Source organism: Oryx dammah, unplaced genomic scaffold, assembly GCF_014754425.2.
Source record: "Oryx dammah isolate SB20612 unplaced genomic scaffold, SCBI_Odam_1.1 HiC_scaffold_12, whole genome shotgun sequence".
Classification (NCBI taxonomy): domain Eukaryota; kingdom Metazoa; phylum Chordata; class Mammalia; order Artiodactyla; family Bovidae; genus Oryx; species Oryx dammah.
In genome coordinates this window covers 52,218,504-52,232,667 of record NW_024070196.1, presented here as the reverse complement: position 1 = coordinate 52,232,667, position 14,164 = coordinate 52,218,504, and the positions used below count along the sequence as shown (strand labels likewise).

General features: G+C 41.0%; 1 protein-coding gene across 1 annotated transcript in view; it reads left to right on the top strand.

Annotated features, from left to right (window-relative positions):
* Positions 1 to 4,174, top strand: part of KNTC1 (kinetochore associated 1) — a 66,267-nt gene extending 62,093 nt beyond the window's left edge. The window contains exons 60-63 of the mRNA XM_040250779.1: positions 1,002 to 1,091; positions 1,568 to 1,713; positions 2,726 to 2,816; positions 3,940 to 4,174. Of these exons, the coding sequence (XP_040106713.1) occupies positions 1,002 to 1,091; positions 1,568 to 1,713; positions 2,726 to 2,816; positions 3,940 to 3,957 (345 nt within the window). The 3' untranslated portion in view covers positions 3,958 to 4,174. The remainder of the gene's footprint in view (positions 1 to 1,001; positions 1,092 to 1,567; positions 1,714 to 2,725; positions 2,817 to 3,939) is intronic.
* Positions 4,175 to 14,164: the final 9,990 nt, after the last annotated feature.

Genomic DNA, 14,164 nt, shown 5'->3' with positions numbered 1-14,164 from the left:
CTTTCTTTTCATCAAACCTGTAAAGCATGAGCAGGATAGAAGGTTTGTGTTGGGGTCTAGTGGGACGTATGACTGAAAGATAGATGAAGGCTCATCTCAGAAAGCCTTAAGAGGAGTTTGGACCTTATTCTCTGTCAGTGGAAAACAGTGAATTTTCCTGCAAGTGCAAAGTGAAATGCTCAGGCAGTATTTAGAAGGAAGTAATCCACTTGGGCTTGATCAGAAGAGAGAGGGAGCAAGAAGTAAAACTCCTAGGAAGCTCTTGCATTTGGATAGAAATTCATCTCACCTGATGCACGTACAACAGCCTCGTGACTAGGCCAGGGAAGCTTGAGGGGGTGAGTGCCCAAAGGAGGGTGGTGGCAACAAAAACAGACCAGAGGAAGATGGCTTGCGTGCAGCTTGACTTGGTGATTAGTCGTGGAAAATAGAAAAGTCAGGTTGTGTGTGGGTGTCTAACAAAGGCACATGAGCATTCTGAGGACAGAACTTTTAAAAATAGCTCCCGTCCCCTTTATACTATAGAATAAATAGAACAAAGCATTTTGAACTGTTTTACAATGATTTCCCCATGGGTAGATAAGCCAGTACATAAAGATCTATATAAATGAACATACATATTTTTTATTTGTCACTTGCTCTATTCGTTTCTTTTTTTTTTTCAAAGCCATCTGTGCCTGTCCTTGACTTTCTTCTCTTTTGACTAGTCTTAAACTCATCTGTTGATGCTTTTCAGAGTTTTAGTATTTAAATAGATTCCTTCTAGCACTTAGGATGACAAAATGTTTATTAAACAGCTCTTTGCTGTTGAAATAGGTATTTGTAAAATGCTTTTTCCTTACTTCAGTAATTTTGTTGTTATTGATGGAGGTGGTCTTTTTTCTGTACTAGATACGCTTTAAGATATTTCAAATGTAAGTACGAAAACCTTCCAGGTTTGACAGAAATTAGTAGTGATTATACTTTTCTATTAATTATATTTTGATTTTTTTTTTCTCCAGAATTTTCTGGGCTCGTGTGACCCTCAGATCATTTTACAGCAATTAGAGGAGCATATGAATACTGGCCAGTTGGTAGGGTTTTCACATCAAGTAAGTGGCAGTTTCCTCTCCCTTTTGTTATGAAAAATTTGTTATTAGGAGGTAATCAATTTTCCCCAAACCAAGATTAAGCTGAAAAGTCACCATCTCCATCTGTTTGTTAATGTATACAGTTACGTCGCTTTCATTAAAGCCTCAGTAAATTTTTAAAAGTCAGAGACCCTGGGTGTCCTGTTTACTTCTGTGCACAGTGGAAAATCTGTAGCCTTCAATGCTTGTCACTGTGAACAGATTTTCCTCAAAAAAAATATCCCGAAGTGCTTAACAACAATGACTTTTAATTTATTCACTGTATGCTGAAATGGGCCAAAGCGATGCTCCCCACCCCCCAGCCCCCTCCTTCAAAAGGAAGGCTTAGTCACAGTGCAGTGATAATTAAAAATCTAATTGTCAGAAATGCTTTGGTATTGAAAGAGACAACTGGCATTCAACACATTTTGAATATAATGATACCTGTTATTCTATAGATTAGAAGTCTGGTGCTGAAAAATATCATAGATAAGAAGGAGTTTGGGATTTTGGCAAAGACAAAATACTTTCCAGTGTTGAAATCACACATGATGAATACCGACAACATCACTGAACTCGTAAACTATTTGGCAGATGAATTAAGGTAAGTTGATAAAATTTTTTTAAAAACAACTTAATGAAAAAGAAAAAAAAACTTAATGTAGAATATCCTAAAATTTATCTTTACTTTGGAGGAAGATATCCAATAATTATGAAGCTATTTGGTTGTAATTAAAGGCTCTGAATATTAAACTGTAGAATCACTACATTATACATACCATACTGCTAACACATACTCAGAAGTAGCTATTTTGTAACCCAGTCTCTTGGAACATGAACTTGGAGTCAGACAGTTAATCAAGCTGCCTGAAATCCCCAAATAGGTATCTCACAGTCCTGCTCTAAAACCCAACATGACAACTTTACTCCTTAGACACTTAAGGCAATGACAACATCATTTTTGCTAAGCTTATCTAATTTTCCCGTAACCACAAGTTTAGAAATAGTATCCCTTGGGATGGTGTTGGGAGCAGATTTGGAAATTAAAAAGAAGGGCACAATGAGTTGACACTGAAGAAAGAGAAAGCTCAATCAGGACTGAAATCTTTCCGGATCCATCCCTACGTTTGTTTGGTCTAACTGTGCTGATCCCTGGGAACTATCTCTTTCTCAGTACTACGCCATGGATTTCTTTTTCTTTTCTTTTTTAAATTTTTATTTCTTTTTTCATTTGGCTGTACCGGGTCTTAGTTGCAGCATACAGGATCTTTAGCTGTGCCATGTGGGATCTTAATTCCCTTTCCAGGGATCAAACCCTGGTCCCTGCATTGGGAGCATGGAGTCTTAAGCCACTGGATCACCAGGGAAGTCCGATACCATGGACTTCTTTCTGCTTGTTTACCGCTTGTGATCTAGCCATAATTACAGGTTGTCATTTATGAACAAGTAATATTTTTTAAGGTAACATTGATATGTATACTGAGCTGCACATACTTTAGGCGTGTCATTTGATAAATCTTGATGTATACCTGTGAAGCCACTGCCATAGTCGAGATGGCAGACCTGCATATCACCCCTACATTTTCCTCATGCCCTTCTTCTCTCTGGTTTCATAGTTTAGATGATGCTTCAGTCTTTATAACTGAATATTACAAGCATTGTGGGAAGCCCATACCACCAGGCACCACTCCCTGTGAAACTCTGAAGGTAAATCTGGCCTGAGTTACTGGGTTTTAACCTGACACCATTTCTATTTCTAGGGTCTTGCTATTGAGCCAGCCTGTTCTGAAGATAGATGTATTTTTATGTGCAACTGCATGTATTTTCACATTTCACTTTTTGTATGACAAGAGTCCCAGACTTGGAATCAAGAGGCTTGGTTCCACTCTCATTTGTGCCAGGAAGCAGCCGTTTGGCCTCAGGCCAGTTGCTGAGTGGCCTGCGGTTTTCAGATCTGGCCCTCCCAGGCTTCAGGTGCTCTCAAGAATCACAACTCCTTGTGGAGTCTTGTTTTTAATACAGGAGCAGGTGACAAACCAAGTTTTATTGTATTTACTTATTTGGCTGTACCTCGAAGCTTATGGGATCTTAGTTCCCCACCGAGGGACTGAACCCCGGGCCCACAGCAGGGCAAGTGCAGAGTCCTAACCGCTGGACCACCAAACTAAATTTCAAAGCACATTGATTAATGTTGTGCTGGAGTTTGCATCGCTTTTCTTTCTTTTTCTTTAATTAGCTAAGACATATATGTCCAGTATAGAAAAACAAAAATCTGGAGGAGAAAAAAATAATAATAACAAAAAAACTGACCACTTGAAATCTCAGTAACCAGAGATAAGATCACTGTTAACATTTTCATGTGCATTCTTCCAAATGCTTTTGTGTATAAAAACTGCACATAAATCATTTTTACTCTTGTTCTGAACTTAAGTATAAGGTAAAATTTTTCATTTTGATCTTGTTTTGGTAGTTTTAGTAAACATAATTAGGTTATTGTGGTTTTTTCTTCCCTTGGTCCAGATCAAGCATATTAAAATATTTAGCCTACATTTTGTTAACATCCATTAGTAACTTCCTTTGTTCATTTCCAGTCTGTTGTGATCAATGGCATAAGATTACTTTTTTCAAAAAGGGAGAGTATTGATTCAGGAGGCAAGTTTGTGGCCCTTAGAATGTATCTGTTTTTCTCTGATCATAGTTGTCTAAAATGCAAAATAACCTTTTACATAGATTTTTAGCAATATAGTTAAGCCTTTTCTGTAGTTTATCAAACAATTATCTATTTAAAACACTGACACTCATAAAAATGCTTGTGTTTCTTCCCATTTAGATGTTTAATGGATCCTAATAGATGAAAGTTTTTTCAAGAAGAACAAGAAGTTTGGAATCTGTTAATAACTGACACTATTTATTACAGTTTTTAAATTGTGCAATCTGTGTGCAATAGCTATTGTCAAATATTCCCCAAGAAGTAATAACTAAGATGCTTAATAACAGCAGAACTGCCTGATAAACAACTCATGTCCCAAATTAATAAATCTTTTCCTTGCCAGTTACGTGCATAACTTGTAGAAACTCTGTTTTTTTGTACTCTCTATGAAGAAAAGTATTTTGCTCTCCCAATAAGTAAAGCAACTGCTTACATCCTTCTCTTCCACCTATGTAAATAAGAATATCAGTCTCTTTTTTTTTTAAGTCTTTACTGAATTTGTCACAGTATCGTTTCTGTTTTATGTTTTGGTTTCTTGGCCACAAGGCATGTGGGATCTTAGCTCCCTGACCAGGGATCAAACCTGTGTCATCTGCATTGGAAGCTGAAGTCTTAACCACTGGACCGTCAGAGAAGTCCCAGAATATCAGTCTTTCTAACTGATAGTCATTCAAGTAAATATGTCTATAATCTTTGCTGCCATGCGTATCCATCAGTGGCCAGCCAGATGTACAGAAACCACTCTAGATAGTTGAAGCAGAGAAGGATTGAGTGTCAGGAACTGATTACAAAGGAGTCAAGAGGACTGAAAGGCAAAAGGGAGATGAAGAGGGGCACTGGAGAAGCTGAAGGGAAGGGGCTATTAGCCTAACATCAGAACCTGCCTTTGGGGACTTCCCTGGCGGTCCAGTGGTGAAGACTCAGTGCTTCCCATGCAGGGGGCTTGGCTTCCATCCTTGGTCCGGGAACTAAGATTCCGCAACAGCACATAAAGTGGGGAAAAAAAGAGAAGAAGCTGCTTTGGCTCTGAGCCGGGGGTGGCGCTGTTCCAGAGACTGAGCCTCCTCCCCCTGGCAATGCTGCCCCTGCAGCCTTTGGTTATCCTCTGCTACTGCTGCACTGCCAACCCCTCCTCCAGTAGGGGAAAAAAAACAGCAGCATTTTGCTTTCAGCAACCTTCTAATTCCCGTGCCTGTGCCAAGAAATGACAGAGCTAAACAGAAGCCATCTGGCAAGGAGCCTGAGAGATGAAGGCTGTAGGCTGTAAGCCCCTGGCAGGACAGGAAGGAAGCTGGCTGGAAGGGCTGCCTGAAGGTGCAAACCTTCCACCCAGCACACAGAAATGTTAATCAGACTTCTTTTGGTTCTACTTGTGAATAAACTGAGGCTGATAATACTAGAATTCATTTGCCTTTGTTTGGCTTGTTGAGAAAAATATTTCTGTATAGGAAAGTCAACGTAATATGATTAAAAACATGGGTTTTGGGTAAATAACAATCTGGGTTTGACCCCCCTGGTTCCATCACCTACTGTGATTTCCAAAGGTCTTCACGAAATCCTATTCCTACCAGAAATAGACGTCTCCTTTACTGCATCCTCCCAAAAGGTGGGCGGTTTTTCTTTTTAAAACTTTTTGCTAATAATTTGATCAGTGAAAGTAGTGTCTCGGTATTTACGTTTGTATTTCTTTAGCATCTATGTGATTGATCCTTAAGAAAACTGTAATTATAAGGCTGAGCTCACAAGTAGAGCCTGTGATTGTTACTCTTGGGCATAAATGTGCAAGGAACAAAAGGGTCATGTGGTGGCACTAGAACGTAACAAATGGAAATGACCGTTCCCACTTCAGCCGCAGTCCTCAACTGTTTTGGCACCAGGCACTGGTTTCATGGAAGATAGTTTTTCCACAAATGGGGGCCTGGGGGTGGGTGTGGTTTCGGGATGACTCAAGCACATTACATTTATTGTGCACTTTATTATTATGACATTGTGATGTATAATGAAGTAATTACATAGCTTACTATAATGCAGAATCCGTGGGAGCCCTGAGCTTGTTTTCTTGCACTCATGCAGTAATGCGAGCAATAGGGAGTGGCAGTAAATACAGATGAAGCTCCACTTGCTCGCCCGCTGCTCACCTCCTGCTGTGTGGCCTGGTTCTTAACAGGGCACCTGCCGGTACTGGTCCATGGCCCAGGGGGTGGGGGACGCCTGCACTTTCTGGACTCAAGCTGGGCTAAAAAGGATTTTTTTCTCCCTCTTAACACTGGTTTCATTGTTCAGAGTAAAGTTCTGGATGTTAACTAGATTTATTGTGGTGATCACTTCATCAAATATACAAACATTGAGTTATGTACACCTGAAACTATTATTACATGTCAGTTATCCCTCAATACAATAAAATAATTTTAGATTAGGAATCATATCAAATAAGTTGGTGGAAGATGAATAGACATGCACACAAGTTCTGATAGGTAGCAGGTTAGCTTCTTTACTTCTTTAAGCTTATTTTTCGGCTGTGGTGGGTCTCCGTTGCTGCATTCAGGCTTTCTCTAGTTGAGGCGAGCAGGGTCTACTCTTCGTTGCAGGGTTTAGGCTTCTCATTGCAGCGGCTTCTCTTGTTGAGGAGCACAGGCTCTAGGCACACAGGCTCAGTAGTTGTCATGCAGGGGCTTAGTTATTCCTCAGCATGTGGAATCTTCCAAGACCAGGGAGCAAACCCCCATGGCCCTTGCATTATCAGGCGGTTTCTTAACCACAATACCACCAGGTAAGCCCAAAGGTTAGCTTTTAATATGCCAATGAAGTGGTTTTTTGCTATTGGGCTGGAAGAAGCACAAGCTGGAATCAAGATTGCTGAGAGAAATATCAATAACCTCGGATATGCAGGTGACACCACCCTTATGGCAGAAAGTGAAGAGGAACTAAAAAGCCTCTTGATGAAAGTGAAAGAGGAGAGTGAAAAAGTTGGCTTAAAGCTCAACATTCAGAAAATGAAGATCATGGCATCTGGTCCCATCACTTCATGGGAAATAGATGGGGAAACAGTGTCAGACTTTATTTTGGGGGGCTCCAAGATCACTGTAGATAGTGATTGCAGCCATGAAATTAAAAGATGCTTACTCCTTGGAAGAAAAGTTATGACCAACCTAGATAGTATATTCAAAAGCAGAGACATTACTTTGCCAACAAAGGTCCGTCTAGTCAAGGCTCTGGTTTTTCCAGTGGTCATGTATGGATGTGAGAGTTGGACTGTGAAGAAAGCTGAGCACCGAAGAATTGATGCTTTTGAACTGTGGTGTTTAAGAAGACTCATGAGAGCCCCTTGGACTGCAAGGAGATCCAACCAGTCCACTCTAAAGGAGATCAGTCCTGGGTGTTCTTTGGAAGGAATGATGCTAAAGCTGAGACTCCAGTACTTTGGCCACCTCATGTGAAGAGTTGACTCATTGGAAAAGACTCTGATGCTGGGAGGGATTGGGGGCAGGAGGAAAAGGGGACGACAGAGGATGAGCTGGCTGGATGGCATCACCGACTTGATGGACGTGAGTTTGAGTGAACTCCAGGAGTTGGTGATGGACAGGGAGGCCTGGCGTGCTGTGATTCATGGGGTTGTAAAGGGTCAGACACGACTGAGTGACTGAACTGAAATATATTTGAATTTAAGTTCAAATACATAATTAGGATCTTTTTTATTATATCTATTGTATTTTTATTAGCCATGACCATTATTATTATTTTCCACTCATCTCCATACAGCCATCCTCCATCCCCTTCCCTAAGCATATTCTAAAAAACTCAGGCTCAGTGGTTGTGGCTCATGGGCCTGAGAGCTCATGGGCTCAGTAGTTGTACACAGGCTTAATTGCTCTGAGGCATGTGGAATTCTCCCAGACCAAGGATCGAACCCTTGTCCCCCATACTGGCAGGCGGATATATCCACTGCACCACCAGCCATGTCAGTAGACAAAGATCTTGATGAAGCTTTTAAAATTTTATATTCTGGGACTTCCTGGTAGTCCAGTGATTAAGACTCCATGCTTCCACTGCAGGGGTGCTGGTTTGGTCCCTAGTCGGGGACTTAAGATCCCCACATGCCCATGTAGCATTGCCCCAAAAATTATATTTTAAGACAAGAAAAATTGAAATGAAACTATCTGCTTGTGTTGGCCTCCTCCCTCCCCTCCAGTATGCACCATGCGTCATTATGCATTAACCAGACCTATCCTGTGGCAGAAATACCCGCTCAGCCATAAAACCCAATTTTTCTTCTGCACTAGCCATGTAACTAGAAGATACCATTCCTTTCTCAGTCCTGTAAAGTGTCATGATGACCCACCACTCACATTGTATGTGCAGATATTTTCAGTGAGTGCTATGTAAAATGCCAATATATTGGTTTCCTTATAACGATTGGTTCAGTACAGACTGGTCAGATGACCTGGGAAGATACTGGGCCACACCTAATGGAATTTTTTAACTTAAATACTTAATGACCTTATTGATGTTACTAGCTATATTATGTGTATTCTGCCTAATTCACAAGATTATTGTTTCTTGCATGGCCAAATGCGTGATTGGTCCTCAGATAAAATGATGACTAGGTGACTTTGAGATGATGGGTAATATTGTTCTATAAGATCAATGATTGTAATAGTGTAGCTCTAGATATGGAAAGAAGCAACAGGAGAGAACCATTTTCTAGACCACAGCAGACCAGTAAGACAGGTAGTGCAGAGGCCTTTGGTTATACTTAATAGGGCCTAGTCCAGTAACGTTTGCGTGTGTGTACTCAGTCATGTCTGTCTGTGACCCCATGGACTGTAGGCCCCCAGCTTGTGTGTGTGAGTGTGTGTGTGTATGCACGCTCAGTCATGTCTGACTGTTTGTGACCACATGGACTGTAGCCCACCAGGCTCCTCTGTCCATGGAATTCTCCAGGCAAGAATATCAGAGTAGGTTGTCATTTCCTTCTCCAAGTCCAGTAATAACACAGCACCCTGCCCTCTAAAAAAGAAAAAAAAGGCCCATCAATGAAATCCACACCTGACCTGGAAATGAACATTCCTAGCATCATGGGACAAATTGGTCACAAAATACCTCCCAAACCTTGATTGCAATTAAGACTGAAAGGAGATATAAAATAAAGAATGGTGCCTACCATCCAGTTCTACAAAAATCAAGTCATTAACTGCTGTAGTCAGTGACCTACAACACACCCTGAAAGGAATTCAGGGTGAAGATCAAGCTGATCTTTGTGCTCTGGGAAAACTGGCAGAACTGGCCCTCAGATTGTTAGATATATTCAGGAGAGAATTTTGTAAACCCAGTTTCTCATCTTCCTATACTTGGAAAGGCTGCTATGGTGTCTGTTCCTGGTAACTAACTGTAACCTTCTACCAATATGTCTGATAGATTTCATGTCTCCCTTCACTGAAATCACATATATACTAACCTCCCCCTTACCTCTTTGGAATAGCCCTCAGAGCTATCTGAGTCACTGTCTCCCAACCTATAATCCTTAGATTGGTTGGAGTAAAAGTTTTCATTTCTTTCTTATACTATTGATTTTTTTCATCAATACTCTCTAGGAAGATTTTCTATAAAAAAATATAAAAAGTTCTTTAAAACTTCCCTGGCAGTTCAATGGTTAAGACTGTTTCCACTGTAGGAGGTATGGGTCTGATCCCTGGTCAGGAAATTAAGATTCTGCAGGCTGCTTGATGCAGCCAAAAATTTAAAAAAAATAAACAGTTCTCAGTAGATCTACCAGGAAAAGGCACCCCTCTTTGGAGGGTCACATTCTTTTTTCTTAATTTGGCTGCACCAGGTCTTCGTTATGGCACGCAGGATCTTTCGTTGTAGCATGCGAACTCTTAGCGATGTAGTTCCCTGACGAGGGGTGGAACCCAGGCCCCCTGCCTTGGGAGCACAGAGTCCTAGCCACTGCACCACCAGGGAAGTCCAGGATCACATTTTTTAAAGCACAGTGTTTAAAAACGGTCTCAGTTGCAGCCCAGTATTTCCTGCCCATATACACCATGACTTACACGTGGATCCAATCCACCTACCTTTCTAGCCTCAATGTTCCCACTCTTCCCTTTTCTCTGGCCAGCCTCTCCCCTCTCCCAGTCACTTACTAGGCCATAACCATATGTACTTCCTTCCCAAAACTATTAGAAGTTACCTTTGTCGCCTTCTCTGTTGATCATCTCACTATCATTAATTTGTCCCCAAACCTTAGAACTGTGCCTCATGTAGGAGACTTTTAATATGTTTGTATGAGATAAGTAAATTTTGGCTACCCATTTTTCAGGGTAAAATTCCTTCCTTGAATGTTTCATGATCACATGCACCCATGAAGGCACCTCATTACACGTAACAAAAAGAGAAATTTAGCAACAACTAAATAAGTAAAGACACTATATTTAATTTTCGTGACTCATGCACAGTCTTTCATCATCTCTAGCTTTGCATGAAGTGGCTCATTGCCAATCCTTTGACTAGTTGGAGTCAAGAATCTAATTAGTGGGGCACCCTGCTTGCCCTTCTTAGGGATGGAAAAGCTGGTCTGACAAGATGGAAGATATTCAGTCCTTGTACTGTTTCTTCTGGGGCCCAGAGATTTGGAACCTACTTGCTGTGCTTATGTAAGCACATTGGCTGCCTCCCCTGGGTAGTTTTTGACAGAGCTTTAAGTAAGAGAATAAGACCAAAGAGTTTGGGTGAACACGTCCGTCCAGATGGGAGTAGCCAAGTAAGCACACAGATGTGCTTAAGATAACCAATGGGTTCTTTTTAGTTATTGAATGCTGGTGCCCTAGATATAATAGGCTGGTTGTCCCCCAACTTTTCTATGGCATGCCCTTCAGTTAAAACGTTTGAATATGTACTCCCAATGTTTGTTCCTTTAGTAGAGGTTTTGAAAAGAGGAAATATGAACACATTCAATATCTTCTAATAACCTATCATGGGAAAAAACCTAAAGCTATATACCTGAAACTAACACAATATTGTAAGTCAACTATAGTTAAATTTTAAAAAAGACAAAGAGGGACTTCCCTGGTGGTCCAGTGACTAAGACTCCTCACTCCCAATGCAGGGGGCCTAGGTTTGATTCCTGGTCAGGGAACTAGATCCTGTGTGTCACAACTAAGGCCCAACACAGCCAAAAAATAAATAAATAAATATTTTTTAAGAGAAAAATAAAAAATTGAGATTCTAATACTTTCTCCCTATATCCAGTGGATTGTCCTGCGCACTTCATATTGGAAGCCTCTGGCATAGACAACTTTACTTTGCAGTACTCCTAATATTAAGGTGTAATTTACATATGATAAAGCACACAAATCAAAGTTGGGTTACTTTTTCCCTGTGTCTACAGCTGTACAACGATAATCCATATCAAAATATAGAACATTCTAACACACCAGAAGACTACCTGGTGCCCCTTCCTAGATAGAGCATATTTCCCCCATTAATAACCATTGTTCTCACCTCTACCGTCATATTATTAGTTTAACCTGGTTTTGAACCTTCTTTAAGTGGACTGTTACAGCATCTACTCTAGAGTCTGACTTCATTCCTCAACATTTTAAGAGTCACCTATATTATTTTTTTATAGCAATAGCAGTAGTTCATTCTTTTCCATCCTTGTGAGTATCCTATTGTATTAATAATGTACCTTTATTTGTCTATTATCTCTCTCTCTCTCTCTCTTTTTTTTTTTTTTGGCCAGACAGAATGTGGGATCTTAGTTCCCCAACCAGGGATCAAACCCAGTACCCCTGCATTGGAAGCTTGGCGTCTTAGCCACTGGACTGCCAGGGACATCCCTACCCATTCTACTTGCTTTTTTCTTGTTTCTGCTGGGTCTTCATAGCTGTGCATGGCCTTTCTCTGGTTGTGGTGAGCAGGGGCTACTCTTCACTGAAGTGCACGGGCTTCTCATTTCATGGCTTCTAAGGAAATGGCAACCCACTCCAGTATTCTTGCCTGGAGAATCCCATGGACAAAGGACCTGGCAGGCTATAGTCCATGGGATCGCAAGAGTCAGACATGACTTAGCGACTAAACCTTGTTGTAAAACACAGGCTTTAGGCTCACAGGCTTCAGTAGTTGCAAGATGTAGGCTCAAGGGTGCGTAGGCTTCAATAGTTGCAGCATGCAGGCCCAGTAGTTGTAGCTCTTGGACTCCAGAGCACAGGCTCAGAAGTTGTGGCACACGGGCTTAGCCTCCGTGGCATGTGGGATCTTCCCGGACCAGGGATCAAACCAGTATCCCTGAACTGGCAAGTGGATTGTTATCCAGTGTACCACTAGGGAAGTTCCCCATTCTACTCCTGACAGATATCTGGGTTATTACCAGTTTTTGACAATGATGAATGAAGCTGCTCTGAGCACTCCTGTACATGTCTTTGATGGACAGAAGCCCTCATTGAGAGTTTCCCTAATGGCTAGAGAGTAACCCCCGCTTGCCACAACTAGAGAAAAGCCCATGCAGCAATGAAGACCCAGCACAGCCAAAAAATAAATAACATTAAAAAAAAGAAGAAAAAGAACACTCACTGACTGTGGGTGTGTTTCCGGGAGTGGAAGTGCTTTAGTAAACATTGCCAAACAGTCTTGCCAAAGTAGTTATACCATCTACACTCCCTCCAGCCATGTGTGAGAGATTACCCCACATCCGTGACAAGACTTTGAATCATCAGTCCTTTTAATTTTATTATTTTTATGTATTTTTAAAATTCATATCGGAGTTTAGTTGATTTACATTGTTGAGTTAGTTTCGGGTGTACAGCAAAGTGTTTCAGTTATACATATATGCATATTCATTTTTTTCAGATTCTTTTCTCATATACGATATCAAAGATATTGAATAGAGTTCCCCGAGCTTTACAAGTAAGCCCTTGTTGGTTATCTATCTTATATATGGTAATGTGTATAGGTTAATCTCAAGCTTCTGATTTATCCCTTTCCTCCCCATTTCCCCTTTGGTAACCATAAGTTTGGTTTCGATATCTGCTAAGAAACACAAGCTGGAATCAAGATTGCCGGGAGAAATATCAATAAAAATAACCTTAGATATGCGTATGACACCACCCTTATGGCAGAAAGTGAAGAGGAACTAAAAAGCCTCTTGATGAAAGTGAGAGAAGAGAGTGAAAAAGTTGGCTTAAAGCTCAACATTCAGAAAATGAAGATCATGGCATCTGGTCCCATCACTTCATGGGAAATAGATGGGGAAACAGTGTCAGACTTTATTTTGGGGGGCTCCAAAATCACTGCAGATGGTGATTGCAGCCATGAAATTAAAAGATGCTTACTCCTTGGAAGAAAAGTTATGACCAACCTAGATAGCATATTCAAAAGCAGAGACATTACTTTGCCGACTAAGGTCTGTCTAGTCAAGGCTATGGTTTTTCCTGTGGTCATGTATGGATATGAGAGTTGGACTGTGAAGAAGGCTGAGCGCTGAAGAACTGATGCTTTTGAACTGTGGTGTTGGAGAAGACTCTTGAGGGTCCCTTGGACTGCAAGGAGATCCAACCAGTCCATTCTGAAGGAGATCAGTCCTGGGTGTTCTTTGGAAGGAATGATGCTAAAGCTGAAACTCCAGTACCTTGGCCACCTCATGTGAAGAGTTGACTCACTGGAAAAGACTTTGATGCTGGGAGGGATTGGGGGCAGGAGGAGAAGGGGATGACAGAGGATGAGATGGCCGGATGGCATCACTGACTCAATTGACGTGAGTCTGAGTGAACTCTGGGGGTTGGTGATGGACAGGGAGGCCTGGCGTGCTGTGATTCATGGAGTTGCAAAGAGTCAGACACGACTGAGTGACTGAACTGAACTGAAGTCGGTTTCTATTTTGTAAATAAGCTCATTTGTATCATTTTTTAAAATTAGATTCCGCATATGGTATCATATAATTTTGTTTCTCTGTCTGACTACTTCACTCAGTATGATAATCTCTAAGTCATCCAGTTTGCTACAAATGGCATTATTTTGTTCTTTTTTATGGCTGAGTAGTATTCCATGGTGTATCTGTACTACATCTTCTTTATCCATTCATTTGTTGATTGGCATTTAGGTTGCTTCTGTGTCTTGGCTATTGTAAATAGTGCTGCAATGAACACTGGGGAGCATGTATATCAGTCCTTTTAATTTTAGCCATCCTGGTGGGAGACCTTGCAATACTCTTGATTAAGTGGGAGAAAATGCCAGGACAAACACCTTATCGTCCAATCTGGTTTATCTCCTCTCGCTTTTCCACTTGAGATTTATGGATGAGTTAAATCCACAGTGTATCTGTACATCTCAGAGTCCAGTGTCCATCATTCAA